General features: G+C 41.4%; 1 protein-coding gene across 1 annotated transcript in view; it reads left to right on the plus strand.

The window, feature by feature from the left end:
- LOC136445315 (QRFP-like peptide receptor) overlaps positions 1 to 12,622 on the plus strand; it is a 34,063-nt gene extending 21,441 nt beyond the window's left edge. The window contains exons 3-5 of the mRNA XM_066443247.1: positions 5,053 to 7,404; positions 7,554 to 7,756; positions 7,991 to 12,622. Coding sequence (XP_066299344.1) covers positions 5,053 to 5,397 — 345 coding nt within the window. The 3' untranslated portion in view covers positions 5,398 to 7,404; positions 7,554 to 7,756; positions 7,991 to 12,622. The remainder of the gene's footprint in view (positions 1 to 5,052; positions 7,405 to 7,553; positions 7,757 to 7,990) is intronic.
- The last annotated feature ends 491 nt before the right edge of the window (positions 12,623 to 13,113 follow it).

Genomic DNA, 13,113 nt, shown 5'->3' on the forward strand with positions numbered 1-13,113 from the left:
TCAAGTAACACTTAAGCTATCCACATAATAGAAACAAGTACCCCGGTATATATGTGGTTTGACCACCAGCTGTCGGGCCCCTAAGGAATTTATGACCTACTTTTGAGCCCAACAGGTGCTCATAGCATGCCAGCTTTCATAGCATGCCTACAATGGACATATAACTGCGTACCAAATAACATGAAAATCTGTCGCTCCTTTCTTCGGTTATTCTCCTTAGAAGATTTCAGTTCCAGTGACACATACCAGGTGGCCCTGACGTTTCTCCTCCCAACACCTACCCACATACCAAATATCATTACAATCCATCTACACGTTCTACAGTAATGCTGACTTTAAGCATTCGGTGACACAAACATACACAATCTGTCCACAACAACACGCAAACACACACGCAAACACACTCAAAATGATATCCCCATGAAAAAGTGTTTTTTTTTCATGGAGATAACAAACAGCCAGGTCCACTCTGCTTGAAGAGTACACTGCACCAAAACTACACCACTGCTAGGTACGGAAAAGTCACGTAATGTACTATGTATTTCAAAATGTGTATGACATGGAATAAAGATTTATTATGTATCGCCCATACCATAGCATAGGCCAGTTTCATTCTGCGCTGTTGGACTTTCTTGGCGACAGATGGTAGATCTTGGTACAACTGCTGGTTTGTGAGCCTTTGCTGCCATGACACATTTAGGCACATGCGTAGCATGCGAGTATAGTAGCCATTTAACCTTTTTTCGAGTGACTTTGTTAAAGTCCACGTTTCTGAGCCGTACAACAAGACAAACTACACGGTGGCAAAAAACAGCCTCACTTTGATCCTGCGTGGAAGCTGGGATTTCCATATCTTGCTTAACCTGTGGCAGCTGTTCCAGGCAAGGGCGTTTCTAACTCCAAAGTCTGTCTCAGAGTTTTCCATCTGAGAACCGAGGTATTTAAAGTTTTTGACCCCTTCCCACGGTGTCCCCACTTTTGATTTGAATGATACTGATAGCAGGTATCTTCAGGTTGAAGGTCATCATTTTGGGTTTTTTAGCATTTAGATGCAGACGTACTTTAACGGCTTCATTTTCCATTCGAAGCAGTTATTCCTGTGCTTGTTGTAATTTCTGTGCTAATAGCGCGATGTCATCCGCAAAATCTAGGTCGTTTATGACGACTGGTGGATCCCGATTGCTTTTCCTTCTCTCAAGCTTAAAGCCCAGTTCTAGATCTTGGTTACCCAGGGTCTCTTGCATAACATAGTCTAGAACTATTGCAAAAAGATAGGGTGCCAGTGTGTCACCTTGTAAAACTCCTGCAGTGATGTTAAATACTTCGGTTTCCCCATCAGGTGTAAGTACTCTTGTGTGTTTTGATGTGGAATGTTTATGACATCCACCAGAATATTAGGAATGCCGTAAGCCCTCAATATGTTCATCAGTTTCCTTCTGTGTATACTGTCGATGGCTTTACGAAAGTCAACAAATATAATAATTGCTTCAAGGTTGTAATTTGAAACCCCTTCGATCAGCCTTCTAAGTGCTAGTATTTGCGAGGTGGTAGAGCGCCCAGGGCGAAATCCGTTTTGGTTAGGTCTTAGTAACCTGTCTATCGTTGGTTGAATCCGATTTGAGATCATCTTGTTTGTGATCTTTGATGCTATACTGGTGAGCATTATGCCTCTGTAGTTAGCATAGCCTCTTAGATCACCAGATTTAGGTATAGGAACAAGATTCCCAATAGACCACTGCTCAGGTTTTTCCCCTTGGAACAATTTGTTACAGAACTCAAGTATAATGTCATTTAAGTCACACATTTTCAGTACATCTGGTGGAATGCCATCAGGCCCAAGAGATTTTCCAAGTGATAGTCTGTTCCTTACTGCAGTGTAATCTTCCTTAGTGAATGGGTCAGTGCGAATGTCAAGATTTTGAAACACAGGAGGTATTGGTTGGTCAGGACAACCATCAATTTCTGGATCCTTTCCTAATAACTAAGTAAAGTGCTCTTCCCACCTCTTTAGACGGTCTTCTTTACCTGTTCCTTTAAGTACAGACTTATTTACAGTTTTTCTTCCTGTGATATTTGTTAATAAGTAGCCAACTCTCCCTGTGTCTACTACTGGTATCAGCTTCTTCAACACGCTGTATCATGGAGTCTAATTCTTCGTCAGTAACAAGGTTAACGTTATATGCCTGTTGTAGGCCAGCTTTGGCTCACTGTAGATTTTCATGGTTTATATCATTAGGAAGCTTTTCATACTTGTGCTCTGGAAATACATCCAAATGACCTGAAATTTGCTATGGGGTAACGTAACATGACCAATTAACGTCCGATTTATTATGTTTAGCCATACCTAGTATGGCTCAACATATTGTTTTTGTTCACGTTCTTCTTCTTCTCCTTCTTCTGCCATATCTTCAAATGGAATCTACTCCGTCATTTTTGGGCCAAATGGCCTGAAATTTGGCATGTAGGTAAAGATGGCAAATACCCTTAAGTGATTTTTAAATTTTGTTGAAACAGGCATTAAAATCATTTTTATGGAGGTTTTTTGGGGCATTTTTAGACAATTTTTATATTTTGGGCTCCTGTGCCCTGGTATTGCAAGCAAGTGACCTGAAATTCGGTACAAGGGTGCCTTGAACATGTCCCTACAGGACTTCAATCACAATTCTGGTGTACATCACTTCAGAATGCTTCATTTTGGGGACTTTTGGGCCCATTTTCAGACCAAAAACAGGCCAAAAGTGGTATCCCCGTTCCATGTTCTATTTGCTGCTGGCCAAGGAATCCATGTTCTATCTAAGGATCCCCGCGTTCCATTTGCCACTGGCCAAAGAACGCGTGTTCTATTTAGGTCACCTGAGGTCATATTGCAGGAACACACGCAAGACTTTGCAGTAAGAAGCTCTTGGGGTCTCGCAGAACTTGTAGAGAGAATTGTTTTGCACGGGTGATTTTGGAACAGCCAATTTATGCATCGGGAGGGAGATTGGCGAAGTATGATGCTCTCGCAAATGTTGCCTTCCTACATGCAGTTAATATTTCGATTTGCCCAGGGGTTATTTTGGGACAACCCACTTCTTGCATGGGGAGGAGTATGGCTAAACATGCTGTATTTGCTCAGGGGCAAATGACGGCCTTTCTAGTTCAAAACGTATCTATCTTAAAACCGCGCGGATAGAGCCAAATTTCAAACCCATGGTTAGAAATATCAGCTCTTCTAAAATGAAAATGCATCGTCTGTAAGTTTTGCTAGGGTATGCTTGAAGAACATAGACCAGAACAAAATGCACAGTAACTGTCAAAAGTAGTCTACAGACAAATGATAGTAAAATCACTATGTCTGTCCCGCCACTTGCTTGACGCGATGGAAGAAAACAACGTTTATCTGTGAATTTCCTCGACATTCGCGGCACGTGGCGTTCACGTGGTAAACGCATGGCCATTATGTTTTGCCGTGCAAAAATTAACCTCCGGTTCGGGGGTCGCTAGGTTGTATCGAACCTTCCTAAAAGTGGTAAGAGTTTCAAACCTCGAATCACCATGGATAGTCTGAATATCAAAGAAATGTTTAACGTCAGCTACTTTTAAATGATACTAGCTATCGTGCAAGTTAGAAAAACATAATGAACTACGCGGTGTATACATATGAAATACGTTATATGCGTGACGCTTCCGTGCAACTTGTTGTTACTGGTTCAGGAGTTTATTCTGTTATGTCGCTGGACGTAAACCTTTTTACTTGTTTTGTATAATAGAGAGAGATGGCTAAGGATCATACTTATGACATTCTTTATTGCTCATGAGAACAGGCTTTGGCATAATATACCGCGACATGTGGACATGAGCCAAACCGGACGTAAATAGGTTCTGCACGTAAATAGGTCATGTTACGTTACATTGAACAAATATTCAAAGAACCCCATTCGCACTTTCGGCATACACCACTTCAAAAAACGACTTTGGAGGGTATTTTGGGGAGAAGATCGGCTATTTTTCTCCTATGACCATATATGGTGTTGCCATATATGGTCACATCTTTATTCATATGGCCAGGTGCGAACGTAAACAACACGACCTAAAGGTCAGTGACCACAAGTGCAACGTGCACCTGGCCTGCAATTTGTGCGCGTAATTATTGAGCGGGGGACATCGGGAGGGAGATGGGAAAATATTCTGTATTTGCTATCGCAAATGTTGCCTGTCTAGTGTTAATGTTGTGTCCTAATGAAGTCATGTGCAATTGAGAAGGTTCAAAATCTACGCCTTTTCTGGTGGTGTTTTTCGACATAAATCTATTGCTCTATATTCCTCTCTGTGTGTACATACAATCATACATATATATAGCAATAACTTTTTTCACTTACACCAAGAGTATGCTCATATCCCTACAATTGGTTGTGTATCCTTTCTTTAGCAACGTTTTTTAATGGTGGTATGTGTCAGTGTTACAGTACAGGTCACGAAATACGCACCAGAAACGTGCGGTACGTTTTGCAGAAATTTGTGAAACCTTTGCAAAACCTGAGTTGGTTCGAAGAACTGTTCGCTGCGTAATGAACAATTGTCTGGACTCTCGGATTGCGGAAATTCTTCTGCAGGAGAAATCCAGATCTTCAGCAAGATTTCACATTTGCATGACACGTGTTGCATAGCTGGAAGAGTCCATTCTTGTATGAGGGGGACATTTTTTAAAATTCAATTTTGGGCTTGATTGATTATCAAAACGGTCCAGTTTTTTTTTTTGGTGGAGGTGTTTTTTAATGGTCCAGTAACCTTATCTAGGCTGGACTCATCCCCCCCCCCCCATTACTTCCAAACGGTATGGTGTATGATCAAATTTGCAGGGGGTGATAAGCATGTAAATATTAATCACTCTCCATAATAAGCCCTGATTATTTGGCGATAATAATGTGTTCGTGGAACTCTAGTTAGTATAGAGGAGAAGGGCCTAGTATAAGCTACACGTATATCAATGTATGGGGTCAAGGATCTCTAGTGGTTTATCGTATTATGGCCTGTCTTGGTGTGCAAATAAACATGTATATTCTCATACAGACGACGGTGCCCTTCGGAAGTGGAGAGCACTGTGTGCACGCCTGGCCCTCCCCGCTGTACGGCCGCCTGTACGCCGTCTACAACGGCATGGTCCTGCTGCTGGTGCCGCTCTGCGTCATGACGTACACGTACATCAGGTCTGGGCATGAAGTCCTGGCAGCCAGGAAAGGAGGATACCGAGGAAACAAACCCAGACGAAAAGGGTGGAAAATGTTAGTCATGAACGTTACATTTTTGTACAGATGTCATAAGCTGGCGTCATATTTATTGCAGCTACCGGATCCACTATTTTGGGTCCACCATCTTGTATCTGTTGAAGTACATTTATTTCAACATGTAGCCTGAAAAACTACGAAAAGTAAATGGAAATCTTTATTTCTTTGCAGTTAAATGCTTTACAATTGTGCTATAGAAATACATGTAGACCGTCACCCATTCTCCGTTAACGTGTGCAATTCGGGGTTGAAAAATGGTCAAAAATAAAGTTCTTCGTAAAGCTTACGTAATGCCGCTACTAATGGGCCTAACATATAACTACTATTGTTCACTATCCCAAACAAGTTTTGGTAGGTGCTAGGACTTTCTCTTTTTTGAGATATCGACCGCTTAACACTGTGATGTTGTTCATATTCAATTCATATCAAAAAAGCGTATTAACCCACTGGTGACAGTTGTAACGATTCATCCATGTATATAAGTGATGCTAGACATGCGGTCTACCTCTGTTTGTCCCAACTAAGCTAAATGTCCTTAATAACTATGGTAACGTAAGTCAACATTTGACTTTGACTTACGTTACCAATGCCATGTGCTTATACATGTAGTTATTCGGATCCCTCCATGAAACAAGTGTTTTGAACCAATCTATTACCAATGGGAGTTAACCCCTCGGTCTAAGAAAGCTGTCAAGTATTATTTTTGAACCTTAGCGAGAAAATATCACAGACTCGGCTTCCTAGATATGAAATGGTTTCCTGTGCACATGTACCATCTGTTGACGTTTTACAAGGTAAGAACAGCGTCAGAACTTGGCCGCAAAGGTGCTGCACAGAACGAGACTGACCCATGATAAACCCTCTGACTTGCAATCCTGATTATTCTATTAACATGATGTATGTTCGATGACGTGTACGGTAATGGTAACGTAAGTCAAGGGGTAACGTAAGTCAATTTGGCAATTACTTGGTGAAAAAAGATAAACTGGCAGGTTGCTGAATGAATTAGCGGCAGGTAATTACTTATCTGGTTATGCTCTCCCTTGTAAAGGGCAGGTTTAGGCTACTGCTTCTATTTAGAGCAGTAATAATGGTAACGTAAGCTTAATGAAATAAAATGGCAAAACGCGTCAAGCCCTAACAAAGCTGTGATTCCTCCGACAATAGTTCGCAGTTGCCGCTGTAGTGTCTTTGATAGTATACTACATACTGTGCCTGATTAAAACACATGAGCAGTTCGGACAAATCAATCTTTTCTGACAGATTTTCATTCGTTCGTCTTCGTAACGTAAGTCAAAGTTAAAAACTTGCGACAGGCATAAATGGCACTTGGGCTTGAGATATGATCCACCTGGACAAACTCCGCTGCTTGTTTCATGTCAAACTCACCGGTAGGAATAAATCATTGATAAGATTCTGTTCAAGAAACGCGTTCTTCAACATGTAAATACAGTGCCAAAAGTGCTTTTTGGATTTGCGACAGGTCATTTTCGACGGTTTCAAGCCATAATAATGTCCTTTACGGCCTAAAAATAGTCTGTCATGACGGTAAAAAGGTTACTATTCGTATTTCTTATATCTACTGGTGACATTAAACTACCAAAGTCGAAGGCAATGTGCGATTTAACAATTAGGTACACGGATATTCTTCTTCGACAGCAATTGCACACGTTAACGGAGAATACTTCAGGTACAATACAATAAAATCTAAGGGACTCCACCTCCTACTTAACTTTATACGGTTCGTGTGCAGTCACTCATGATGATTATGCATCCATTGTGTATGCAAGTCTGATACGTCAGCTTGACTTCTCAACTAGTCGTTTACAAGACATTCGGCAAGTTTATGTCTTTCCTCACGAATCAAGCTTTCTGACGTTTCTTATTCGTGACCAAGAGACACTGTTAACGCCCTTTGGGGGTATAGCTCACTACTTGGCAACCATGACACTGCAGGTCATGTTGAGTGACATACTCCTAGTATGTCACTCACTGTAGTAACTTTTTGATATACCTAATCAGCTGCTGTCTGGTAAAATGGATGGACTTGAGCAGAATGAGAAATAGACGTCGTGACTCCGGGGAGCCAGACTCGGACAATGTTTTCAAAGTGCACAGACGCGGGAACCCCCAGAAGGTAGGATACGGGGTTTACATTTGTAACATTTTGAACTTTGGGCCCGTGTTTTGAGCAAGATTTCCTACCATGACCTGGTGCAGCCCTTTCCCCGTTGGCCCAGGTATATTGACGCTTTAGTGTAATGTATGAAATGTTTCTTGTTGAAGGTCATCAAGTTAATGGTAGGTCTCGTGACGGTGTTCACGATTTGCTGGGCGCCTCTTCTCATCTACAACATACTCATCAAGTTTGAGGTGATTTCCCGCTACACCCGAACGGCTTACATCCTGAAGCTGGCCCTGCACCTCCTGGCGCATTCCAACAGCTGTGCCAACCCCGTCTGTTACGCCTTCCTCTCGCGCCATTTCAGGTAAGTTTACAAAGGATGTCGGACGCTTGCAGTTGGCTCCGTCGGTGCGTGGGGGGTGGGGGCGGGTGATGTAGTACTGTTTTCAATATCTCGGATGGGTTGTTCCCTTTCTGCTCTATTTGCTAGGTCGTAATTGATGTTAGCCTACAATGTTGCTGAACAAAGGGACAATTAGAATTATTCTTCCTGAAGTGTAAGGACCTATACCAAAAGAAACAAACATTTCCTTTGTAGAAGTAGCTTCAGGGAGAGTTGCAGGTGCCTGCCATCCAGTTTACGTGGCAAGTCCTGCAGTGGCAACTGGATGACCAGCCATTCAACACTACTGAGGAGCGGTCCAAGCCGGTCAAAAGCACCAACTCACGTGGACAGAGCAACAGAGTTCACGAGTGATGTGAGCAGAGGTAGTGAATATGCGACAGAGAGCAACTGCGCCACCTGCCAACATCGATGGAATAGCAGACATAGCTTTATCCAAGGCCGCACAACAAACGAGTCCGACTCGTTGGGAAGTGCCAAGCTTCACGTTACAGTGCACAGATCTGGCAGTAGCACCACCCATACATGCTCAATTACCATAAAAACTGCCTCCACGTACAATTGTCCAGCAGAATCAAACTTTGCAACTGGGAAATTCATCTGCAGACAAGACAAGTCTTTGAAATTTGGAAGACGGCTGAATTTTTCTGATAATCTATCGGCAAGCGGGGCATTTGGCAAACAAAAAAAGAATTATGAGTTAGCAACTATTGGAAAGTTAAATAACCAGAACCTGAAAACAATTCATTTCGAAACTTCGGTGTAGAAGGAAAACGGCGGAGTTAAAATCGGGGTTGTCTTATATCCGTGCGCTCGTAGCCTTAGGCGCGCGGGCGGGGGGCGTTTTCGGCAATGCCAGTAATTATGATATACAAATTTCTTTTGTTGTCGCATTGTACTATACAGTTCTAAAAACTGTAGTGCTGTGCTGCGATGTAGTTCAATGATACCGTTATGTACACAGAAGTACTTAGTGTTGTCTTGATACTTGTAATATCTATAAACCTCCTGTATGGAACAAAGGAGATATTAACCTCCTTGATGTAACATTATAAACTTCCTCTATCGCTCGTTCTCATTTAAATGTACAAATTGCTGTGGCCAGCCTTTACGATTTGATATGAGCCAAATTACGGGCACCATCGATGCTTTCTTCATTTTCCACAACACCTATTATGTTTCACGGAAAATGCACCACAATATTAGTTATGGGATTTGACTTAGAAGAAGTTATAGCAATGTCTGGCATAAAAAGCCCTAAAAAAACGGCTCGCCTGAGGAGACGTGCAACATTTAAAAAGCAGTCGAGAACATAACAACTCAGTGAAGAGAATGACCAGTTAACTAGTGAATCCAGCTGCCGAGGCCCTCCGACAAATCAAGTCAGATCGCTCCTGTCACTATTCTTGTACGCAGTGCAAGGTGGTTTATGCCTGTCGCCAAATTCTGTAACTTCTGTTACCGTTTGAAGTAACACGTTCCTGACATTAAGATATGCCATATATAAGGTTCCAAACTGTCGTTTTTATGACGACTTGAAACGTTTGTCTTTTAAAAGGAACAAATAAGAAGTGTTTGCTATCAGTTATGAACCACCTCCCCGGACAAAATACATTACAGCTATGAACGTAACTTCCGTTACCATCGTTTGATGCTCTCTGTGTTGTTAACAAGGCCTGATGTAGGAACGCTGCCCATTTTCTAAATGCCCATACATACGCTCTTTTACTAGTAAAAGATGTAACGCAAAAATGAACATCCTTTTGAAGGGAAATCCAAAGTTTAATGTTGTAACTTCCGTTACCGGTAACGTAAGTTACGTCTGTTGCGGAAAATACATAACCTGGCGCAGAACTTTTTGGCGACGCCTCAGGGGCGAGCCAAATGATATAGTATTGTGTGCAGTTTGCAACTATTCTAGGAATTGTACAGGCATGTGTCCATAGGCATATTAAGACAATAAGAATGTTAGGAATGTTAGTCAGACAGAAAGCCTCCCTCGGGACATTCCTCCTAGATAACCTAGACAGGAAGCTACATCTGTCTACCAGATGTGCCAGGCTTATGTATACATGACCCATTTTAAGACCTCAGCTCTACAGTAATATTGCTCTTTTCTAAAACAATGTGTGTCTGTTACAATGTTCTTAGATGCCCTAATGCTGGTCCTTACAACTGTAAGATTTAATGTCTTTCTTCGGGGAACAGGTCATAACTGCATCAACTCTGTACTGATAACGATTGTGCACACGCTGCTTCAGTTACCTATACAAGCAGATTAATTAAAGGGCATTAACCTCATTCATGACATTGGGAACATGTCCAAGCCAGATCGATCAATGAAAAATTTCACTGTCGCAAGGAAATTTAGCAAGCCAGTTGTACTAGTACTAGATGATTATCCTGCTGATAAGATGCCACTTTCTTGCTGATATAATCCTGTACACTTCCAAGAACACATGGGACACATTTTTACACAACAACATTTCTGTGGTTTAAGATTCCCAGGCTGGCATTTCATTAGGGCTCCAGGAATCACTGGCAAATTCCTTTATGACTGGTGTTCCTGGTATTCCAGTGGGACTCGAATTCCATCCTGGCATTCCATCCTGGCATTCCATCCTGGCATTCCATCCTGGCATTCCATCCTGGCATTCCATCCTGGCATTCCATCCTTAGCTAACATCCCTGGCCATTCACGCTCTAGAGGACTTAGTTCTATAGTTCAGGGAACATAAGTGTACAAGCTGTTGCATGGTGTATGCTGTGTCTGTTGGTAAGTGGACTATGATGTTAAAATTTGTGTAGATTTGGCCTAACATGTTGTTCATGTAAACAGCAGTCCTATCAGAGTAGAATAGTCATTTTGTATGGTGGGAACCCGGTCCGTGGGCTGTTTTCAGTTGTCATGATCAGGCTGTGATGAAATAGATGTTCGTTCTGGCAGTGGGGTGTGTCTGGTAGAATCTAGTGGAACTGTCGCTGTCTGTGTGGGTGCGTGTCTGTGTGCGTGTCTGTGTGTGTGTGTATTTGTCCAGTAGAACAGGTACCCGTCAGCCCTTTTCGTTAGAAATCCTGTATGAACAGCACCACCTATCACTATGCCCTAAGCAGGGTACAGTAAAAATTAAAACAACAACCACCGTCGCCATGGCAATGTCTTTTTATCATTGCCAGTCTTGTTGTAATTGAGCAGTGGTAGTTTTTATACCCCTTGTTTCCAATAAGATAGTTTATTTCATATCTGCATGGCATAAAATTACAAAGGTGCAGCGACTTGTGTGCTGACCAACTGGTTTGCTAATATTGAAGCTATTCAAGGTCTAGTTTTCGAAATATTGTTGTTTGAGCGTTTAGAGACGATTAAGAGCAAGAGTAGGAACATGAAACATATTTGATATAGAATATATATTAACTTTATTTCTCTCTGAACAGAACATCGCTTTCAGCATCAGAACGTCAACAAATTAGGTTTACAGAGCTTTGTCAGATGGACAGATTCACTCTGCGTACAGACTCATGTTGCCTCAACGCTCAGGCCGGCCAGAAATTTAACAGAAAATGAGACAATGGGCTTCTTTGTGGCATGCCGTTACTAGTAGCCATACTGAGTACACTGGTACGATCAGTGTTTTGTTCCTAATTTATGTGATTCCACTCTGCTTAAGAGGGAAAAATACGAAATAAATGAGAGGTCATTTCTGCCCCAGTGGCCCTGCTGTGAAATATGTTGATCGTATCTATAGCTACATGGTAAGTTAACATGATGCAGAAAACTACCTTTAATTTACTTTAAACAAGTATATTTCGCGTGTCCTTAAGTCCCAAGAAATCAGAACTCGATCGATTACAACATGGCGACTTACGTCTGGTGAACACAGTATGTAACTTCCGTTACCGTTTTTCCACGATTCCCCCTCGGTTTCAAACGCGTTACTGCTCCTAAGCAATATTAGTTCGCAACATTGAATATGTTATAGATGTTGTAAGAGGTAAATAATTTGAATCAATGGAGGATGGAACCTTTTGCAAGAACTATCAGATTTCGTCTCTGGCAAGTTGCTTAAACAAGTCGAAATGCAACCAGACAATCCTATTCCTAAATGAGACAGTTATAATCGTCAACACGGCGCTTAATTTGACAGAAGTATTACCAGAGATACTGACTCCTCAACTATAGGTGTTGAAGGCGATGTCACGACATGATACCTCCAAAATTGATATACATGTATTCAATTAACTGATGTTCAAGATTTTTGTCGCAAAAATCTTGGTTAACTCCAAGGACATCTAATCAAAGCTCGGAAATTTTCGATAACTTCCCGTGATAGATTGGCTGTCATATTTTGGGGATCATAAAACGAGAAGTTTACCTAAAAATGAGGTAGGTTTGCTTGGAAAATGAGCTGATCAATTTTTCGAACCTAAAAATCGCTATTTTGCACATTTCATTGAGAACGAGCGCTATGTCTTCGAAACAACGTTGAGCATGTAGCTTTTCATATTGAAGTCTGTATCCATACAGATCCTCTTTTGTTGGACGCTAGCTGTTTCAACACCATTCTAAATAGATTATGCTAGTTAGAGCCTTACTTGGCACAATTAATGAGACAAGATACAAGAAATTTACAAGCTCTACATATTTCAATGTAATTAGTGTAAGTATTTTTGCAACCAGTTATACAGGGATGTCCATTGTAAAATGTTGCAAATAGTTAATGTCTGTGTAGCTACATTTATACAATAAAAAATGTTGTTTACTTGACCAACGAACATTGTGTATGTAGCCATTGTTACGGCGGTAAAATAAACGTATTGTTGCTTCGAGTATTTGTCTGCTGTCGATTCTTGAGTCACCAGAAAAAGCGCTCTCATACTGGCTTGCTGCGCGACTGGACCTCGCTACACGTGTTAGTGTGGTTAACGACCGTTGCCTTTTGAACGGTCAGGAGCCAGGGCCTGAAAAAAATGATTTCGTTCAACCCATCTTACAGAAAAGGTTTGACTTGATATTTTGGTAGAGGGGGTCCTTCTCCATCACACTTGATGATTTTTTTTGCTCAAATTGTGGTATCACGCTCCTGCTAGCGCTAATTAAAGATGTTAATTAAGGTGTAATCATGCATTTTTTTCAAGGGGGAGTGGCCAAAATCTATACATCAATATTTTTCTTGAAAATTGGTACACTGGTAAAACTCGACATGAGGATCACAAAAATGTTAATATTTTCTTGATATCTTAAACAGTTCAGGCGTCACGGGTCATTAAATTGCATTTTTTTCTATAATTTTCGTGTAAATAATGAATAGTTTACTTTC

The sequence above is a fragment of the Branchiostoma lanceolatum genome, chromosome 11 (assembly GCF_035083965.1).
Source record: "Branchiostoma lanceolatum isolate klBraLanc5 chromosome 11, klBraLanc5.hap2, whole genome shotgun sequence".
Taxonomy (NCBI): Eukaryota; Metazoa; Chordata; class Leptocardii; order Amphioxiformes; family Branchiostomatidae; genus Branchiostoma; species Branchiostoma lanceolatum.